Source organism: Papilio polytes, unplaced genomic scaffold (genome assembly GCF_000836215.1).
Source record: "Papilio polytes unplaced genomic scaffold, Ppol_1.0 DF821067.1, whole genome shotgun sequence".
Lineage (NCBI taxonomy): Eukaryota > Metazoa > Arthropoda > Insecta > Lepidoptera > Papilionidae > Papilio > Papilio polytes.
In genome coordinates this window covers 1568122-1575870 of record NW_013528137.1, presented here as the reverse complement: position 1 = coordinate 1575870, position 7749 = coordinate 1568122, and the positions used below count along the sequence as shown (strand labels likewise).

Below are 7749 nucleotides of genomic sequence, written 5' to 3'. Positions count from 1 at the left end.
CGGTCTTCGAAGAGATTCACGTAGACGAAGTGCTGTATATCGTTGTGTTTGGTGAATCTTTACTAAATGATGCTGTGACCGTGGTCTTGTATCACATGTTTGAGGCTTATACGTAAGTGTTTTTGACAAATTTATTTATCCTCGTAAAAATATAACAGCAATTATAAAAACAAATAACTTTAAAGAATAATTCAATAGACGCGCCAAGAGAAACAGAAAAAACTTAATTAAAAAATGTACTTCATAGTTATACGAGCATTATTTTAAGAATGAAATTACGAGTGTGCTTATTACTTAAAATTGTGAAAGGTTTTAGACTAGAGAATATAAAAAATATTTTAATCTCTTTAGAGAAATGGGTCCATCGCGGTTGATGTACACTGATTTCCTGGCGGGTTTTGCGTCGTTCCTGGTGGTGGCACTAGGTGGCACCTGCATCGGGGTCGTGTGGGGCTTCGCCACCGGCCTAGTGACACGCTTTACGCATGAAGTTAGGGTCATCGAGCCCATTTTCATCTTCGTGATGGCATACCTTGCCTACCTGAATGCGGAAATGTTCCATATGAGTGGGATTTTAGCGTGAGTAATTTTTACATCGAGATGTGAACTTATGAGAATTAACTTGTGAGACTGCTTTTATTGAACTGTTAAAATATATTTCAGTATAACATTTTGCGGTATAACAATGAAGAATTATGTGGAAGCGAATATATCCCATAAATCTCACACGACTATAAAGTACACAATGAAAATGCTTTCGTCATCGTCCGAGACCATCATATTTATGTTCCTTGGCGTGGCTACGGTCAATAACAACCACGACTGGAACACGTGGTTCGTTCTGTTGACCATCGTATTTTGCTCAGTATTTCGTATTATAGGTAAGTTTTTCAAGCAAGATATCGTCTCTGGACACGATTAAAAAATATTTTCGTTTTACTAAAGATTTTACATTTTCAGGTGTCTATATATTTAGTGCTGTAGCAAATAAATTTCGATTACACAAATTAAACACTGTTGAGAAATTTGTTATGTCTTACGGAGGTATGTATTTATTTATTCACGTTCACTCTATTCAAATATTTATTGTAAAATCGCAAGCAGAAGTTGAAAGTATTTTTTTGTCTTTTCAGGCCTTCGAGGAGCAGTTGCATTTGCATTGGTGCTATTGATAGATCCAGAAGTTGTACAACTGCAACCGATGTTTGTGACAACAACCATAGCTGTGATATACTTCACTGTGTTCATACAAGGCATCACCATAAAGCCATTGGTAAAGATACTGAACGTAAAAACGGCAGAAAAGAGGAAACCGACAATGAACGAAAGAATACACGAACGAGTAAGACCAGATTCAATAAAACGATACAGAAAGAAGTTCTGAATAATGATTGTATTTTCTTTTTTTATTGCAGTTTATGGACCATTTGATGGCGGGTATTGAAGACATTTTAGGAAAACATGGAAACCATCATATGAGGGATAAATTTAAGAGATTTGATAACCGATTCATCCGACCATTCCTTTTGAGGAATTATCAGGTTAGCGTTAATTTTCTTTTATTGTATTATTATTTGTTTAAGCTAGAAATTAAAATGCATCACAGATATTCTATAATCTTTATTGCTAGGGTGCGGAGCCTAAAATTTTGGAAACCTACTCAAAGCTAGCAATGAGAGATGCGATTGAATATATGCAGAGAAATGCTTCGACAATCGGAAACATATCTGGTGCAGAGTCAATGTCAGCTATTTTCAAAAATTATACGAACGCTAATTTCAATGGAAGGTAAGAAAATACATCGATATTTTTCAATATTAATAAAATAAAGAATGTACTAAGAAAAAGACTAGAGAATCAGCTTTGTTCTATCCTAGCTTATTATTGTAATCTGTTACAGTCCCAGCTTCAGCCAATTAGACTCGTCTACATGGAATATAGATATGCAAGAATTGGAATACAATCCGTCCAAGAAAGATTTGACAGATGCTAGGATTCATCATTTACTTGCCGAGGAACTCTGCAAGCCTTACAGAAGGGTAAGTGTAGAGCTGACACCACAAGTTACCATTTTATTTAAAATGTTTAAGTAACGATAATTGTTGGTTCTATTGATTATTTCTCAAGCACTCGCCAAATAAATGTTGTCAAAATAAATACACTTTAAAGTGGATATTTCAGTAAAATTGTTGAATTTTCCATTTACAGCATCGTCGCTTGAGCTACAGCAGACATGCAGTTAATGATCGTGATCTCGGCACACAAGTAAATTATAAAACACACATGAATATAAGAAGATTGGTTGGTGATAGAAAGCATCATCACAAACGCAGCAAACGAGGAAAACAGGTAAGTAAACTATAAGTATCCGGCTCGAGGGACCATATTTTAGGATCGGTTAACAATGTTACTGGTATTAAAATTAGTTTGTAACTATAATTTTAAGAGAGATAAAAGTGACTTTTTTTTCAGGATGGCAAAAACCATGTGACTTTCCCAGAATTCCAGCAAAATGGTTCAGCCAAACAGTTCACGCACGGTAAAAAAAAGTATTATAGATTAGGTACTTAATTTATTTCTATTTTAATATCACGAGTGTCACGCATGCACGTGTGGGTTCAAGTATTATTTTTATTATTTTATTTTTCTCTAAGTTAAGTTCTTTTTTTGCTGAAATTCACAGCTTTTTAAGGTAAAATTGATAGAAAGCCTTCACTTCTTATTTTATTTCGTTTCGTTATTTTTTTATTATTAAATGTAAGCAACGCATAAAATTATTATTTTGCGACATTTGATGTTTTGCATGTTCATCCATAAAATATCGTATAATGAAATTCTATGAACAATATTAAGTAATTTTTGATGGATGACTGATATTTTTATCAATAAATCAGACACTCAAGTGGCGAAGGGTTTCAATGTTTACGAAACAATTAATACTTGAAACATATTCTCGATGCATTGTTTGCAAGCAATACAAATTAATCATGAATCCAATACAGTTATTCTATTTAATATTTAAAGCGCGCACATCTGAAACTAAACTATCGCACAACTGTTTAGTCGCGCTTTGAATGCGAAACAATCGACAATAACACAACTCTTGTGCGACATTTTAGTAAAAGGTGTGCCCGCTCTTAAGTGATTTGAATTCATGACCAAAAAAACTAAAAGAACGTTGATAGATGTATTGTAGAACTCATTCAACTTGCATATAACTCTATACGTGCTATCTTGGTTGTAGATTACATAGACGAAGTGCTACAGGAGGATGAAGACCGGGAGCCACATCGGGAAGAAACCGACGGCGGTATTACTTTTACTGCCAAATCCCCGCGTAGGTATTCTGCATGGACCAGTCATGTCCCACCCTGTGTTTGTACTTCAATACCATATTACTATCCCAAAGGAAAAATTAAGGAGTGAAAAATGGTTTAATAAAATTTAACCAAAATTTTGTAATTGGGATTAGCTAAATTTCATTTGAACGCGATAAATAGATGTTAAATTTGATTTAAATATAATTCAATAGTCATTGCGTAGAGTTAGACTTTGTACCAAAACCAGAAAGTTTTGACGAAATGTATAAGGTTGATTCTTTACTTTAAATAACCAATTATCGTGATTACATAAACAGAGTATTGAAGTACAAATACTATTCTGTGTTGTGATCAAAAGTGTGTTTATTCATTTTATTTTATAATTTATAAAGAACACTGATATATGACTAATATAATGGAAGCTTACAAGTAATTGGTACGTATCAATATCATTTCATTTGCTGGGCCAGTTTTAATTTCAGTTACTGACATGGCTACGTCACTGTGAATGTTGAAAGCGTTTGTTCTAGCATGTTCCTATTCCTTTAACTGGGTAAAACATTATTCTTTTTAATACTATTGAAGTTTCTAATAGTTGTACCATTATGATTTTTGTTGCTTCCCTATTTCTTGGAAATTTTAGTCTACGGTCTCAATAAAAAAAACGTTGCTAACTTTTCCATTACTTTTAATTTGATCTCGGGCTACGAAATACAAAACCATCGCTTGAGATGTTTATTTACTTTAATTTCATCTGTCTTCATTTTCCTATCTGTCATCTTGCTCTTCATTTCTGCTTGTTTAATATGTTTGATGGTCGTTTTCTTTCCTTCCTGCAAACTCGATGCGGCATCGCAAAACTAAACGATAACGGCGATGTCGAATAGCTGGATATAAAGAAGTCAGCCCAACGTCCTCGCACAAAGAGAACAGTAGTTCGCTCCTAAATCAGTTGGCTAACCTGCCCGGGTTCAATCCATTGAAAGCGAGGATCGTAAAGCAATACGCTAAAACGCCAGAAGAGATACTGCCGACTGCCGTTGAAAAATCATTACCGTGGCGAAGGGACAGGTCCACGTACAACTTCGGTATGTGTTTACTAAACTGAACGTCTATCCATTCGCTTCTGATGGCCAAAGTTTTAGTTTTAGCTTTTTGCTCTTAACTGTGTATTTATGGCGCTTTTTAAGCATACGGTTTTGGTCATCCGATAAATAACGATCAGTGAAAATTGCACGTTACGGAACTAACATCGTCGTTTTTGGTAAGCATAACTTCTAAGCTTGTTAGCGTGTAACATGAGTAGAATTTTATCTAGTTAAAACTAAGCTGGAGATAGCCATTATTTAGCAAAATTACCGATGAAAATGCAAATATCGAACTGTAATAAAAATGCAATAACTACGCAAATACTAGTTTAACTATAGTAATATTTCTAAAAATGCTCAATAGTGGTTATCTTAAGTTTAATTAAAATCTCACTATTGTATAAAGCATGTAAAATGTCAACAGTAAAATTATATTACTATAAATATAAGGAATTTTTGCTGTAATAATTTTACATTTATGCATCATTTTGAAGCATATTATGCTAATTAAAATGCAAATCATAAGATTAATTGCGTAACATAATTTATCATTTCCTAGTCAAAGTAAATATATAATAATAAATATAAGGGACTTCTAATTATGCCGAAAAAATTCTTTAAAAATGTAAATAGTATACTTTTGTTTTTAATTCTCTCTAGAATTTTTTTCAAACGGTTGCAATAAATATGTTCTTTAATTTTAGTACCAAACGAGGATATACTAGAAGAGGATGAGAGAAGGATGTCGGACGACAACGGTAAGACTTTTATCCTAATTTAAGACATGGTTCTTCAGACCTTGTTTTTATATCCCTGTCCTTGAGTACTCTGGCTGACAACGTACCCATTTCCACATTTAATTATTTAGTTTCTTGACTAACTGTTGCTCTATCATAAAAGTAGCCCGCGTGAAATTAAAAAATAATTAAAATATAGCCTGTGTTACTGACTGATAACGCAGCTTTTTAATGGTGAAAGAATTTTCCAAATCGACTCAATTGTTTTTTGTTATTTCAATATGTATTTTTGCTCTTCATAATATTAGTATATATTTTAACATATAACTGTTATAATACAGTGTCAATAATTTCTCTTCCCCAACTTTATAACACATTGTCAAATAGAAATTGGTAAATTTGATTTAAAAGTATGAAAGCTTACACTATTTGTTGCCCTTACTGCAGATACTTATATGACAGTGGCGGAGCAGGCTCGTGTCGCCACACCAACGGCGACGGAGACCATGTTGCCATGGAAACGGGAGGAGACAGAAGGATCAGGCGCTCTCAAGCAATCAGAGTTCCCCTCCTGGGCATCGAATAAAGAATACTTAGCGTATAGTTCCCCATCAGCTACTTTCTTAGGTAACCAGCCTGTTTAAAAGTAACTCTGGTGTGTGCTTTTTAATAGATGTGAATTGTGACAGATTACAATCATTTTCATTCATTCTTTAGCATGATATCATTATGTTCTCGATCATGAACCTTGTACAAATAAATTGTAGTATATTGTAACATTGATTAGATGTTACCGATATTTAAACTGGATATAATCCAGAAAGAAAATAATCCTAGTGGGATCATGTGACGTAAATATAACCTCAAAAAAGATCTTGCAGATAACCTCAGAAAAGCAGACAATATGTTAAATTGTTAACACATGTCTTTGGACAAGAGTTTTAATCGTAAGTCATAAATAGTTATACCTTTTTGAGATGTTCCATTTAATCCAGTTAATTTTCTCTGTGCCTCCAACCTCATATCACTCATGTTTGTTTTTTTATTTTTTTTCTCACCTGATCATTAAACCATTAATCACTTATGTTTTTTTTTTTGTTTAAAATAGTGTTACTTTTCTCAGTATTCTTTTTCACTCACAAGATATGCGATATAAGCAAAAAACAAATGAAAAGAGATGCAAGAAATTCGGTTGCGGATTATTTTATGTACCAATAAAAAACAAATGGCGAAAAATTGAAATTAACGTTACCGTAGAAAATGATTTACGACCGACTTTTTTGAATTCCTTTTAAGGCATTTTTTATAATTGTTACGTTATTACATATTATATTTTTTTAAATAATAATTTGCAATTGCACTTTTTATTTACCGCTACTATTTACAGTTATTTTTTACGTTAATTATAAATGACTCACCCGTTTTTTTTTTCTTTTTCCCCTTACCCTTTTATAATCTACAAGGTGGTATAGAGAAGCCAAAACATCCAAAATCTATCATAGGTCTATTCCGAAGAGAGAGCTCAAGTTCTACACAGGGGGCGCCTGAGTTGCTGTCAGGGTCAGAGACTGAAGGGAATAAGACGGATGGCAGTAAAGGCGACTCTGTGAAGGGAGAAGTAACTTCCAGAACTGGACCGAATTTGTTGTCGAAAAGAAGCACAAGCTTAGGCGGTCCTTCTGTTCTTCTAATGGAGGATGTGGCACACTCTGATCCACTCGGCGCTTCGAGTAGACCAGCGAGCATCATGCAGGGACCGCATAGGGGACAGTGTAGGAGAGGATCTATGCTGGAATTGACTGGGTAAGCGGTTTGATAACGGTTTCGTTGTTAATAAGATGTGGAGATTGATCCAAATTTTTAAGACGAGAATGATGTAGATCGTGGACTGCAGAAAGGTCACTCAAGGATATTTAATTTGTTTAATTAAATACATAACTATATTTTAAAATTGCATTTTTTTTGTTCAGGTGAAAATTTAAATTAGTGTCACAATGTGTCGGAATGCATAAACAAAACCATAAAGCAAATTATTCGTACATTCCAGGTCGCTATCACGGGATGCGATAACCGAGGAGAAATGCAGCAAATCACTGCCCGAGAGCGAGAGGATGGGCGTCAGGAGGCTGACATTGGGGCAGCAGAGTCTGCCACGGGAGCCATTCATCAGACAAATGCCGATGACACCCAATCTGCTCACCAGCTCATCGTCAGATGATTCATCTGACGAAAATACCTGAGTACCCCGCCGTGGTGACCACGATAGGTTGCCACTGCTCAGATATAGGACATTGAAGTGAGACCGCACATATTGTCTAATTCGTGCTGTGAATATGTGGTCTAAATATAGTTTGAATTGTTTTTAAATGGTAGTTACGCAAATTAGTTGATCTGTATTTGAAGTTTTGTGATAAGAGTACTAGAATCTTAGAATTAATTACTTTAGGAGTTTAAATACTGTGTTATTTATGGTTGCAGATAGTTTTTTAATAGCTTAATTTTATTACTAAATTCTAATGCCTTAAAATTACTGATGAATAATTATGATTTGACAAAGATTTTGTTAAAACCTGAAAATTTTCTCTTCATTTACTATGAATCTTG

At 34.2% G+C, this 7749-nt stretch overlaps 1 protein-coding gene across 1 annotated transcript in view; it reads left to right on the top strand.

The window, feature by feature from the left end:
* The window catches only part of LOC106109660 (sodium/hydrogen exchanger 3), an 18006-nt gene extending 10479 nt beyond the window's left edge, over window positions 1-7527 (top strand). The window contains exons 5-20 of the mRNA XM_013291244.1: window positions 5-112; window positions 352-579; window positions 664-881; window positions 961-1044; window positions 1134-1342; window positions 1416-1541; window positions 1631-1788; window positions 1901-2039; window positions 2209-2349; window positions 2473-2539; window positions 3245-3337; window positions 4208-4408; window positions 5113-5166; window positions 5593-5772; window positions 6609-6948; window positions 7193-7527. Coding sequence (XP_013146698.1) covers window positions 5-112; window positions 352-579; window positions 664-881; window positions 961-1044; window positions 1134-1342; window positions 1416-1541; window positions 1631-1788; window positions 1901-2039; window positions 2209-2349; window positions 2473-2539; window positions 3245-3337; window positions 4208-4408; window positions 5113-5166; window positions 5593-5772; window positions 6609-6948; window positions 7193-7385 — 2539 coding nt within the window. The 3' untranslated portion in view covers window positions 7386-7527. The remainder of the gene's footprint in view (window positions 1-4; window positions 113-351; window positions 580-663; window positions 882-960; window positions 1045-1133; window positions 1343-1415; window positions 1542-1630; window positions 1789-1900; window positions 2040-2208; window positions 2350-2472; window positions 2540-3244; window positions 3338-4207; window positions 4409-5112; window positions 5167-5592; window positions 5773-6608; window positions 6949-7192) is intronic.
* The last annotated feature ends 222 nt before the right edge of the window (window positions 7528-7749 follow it).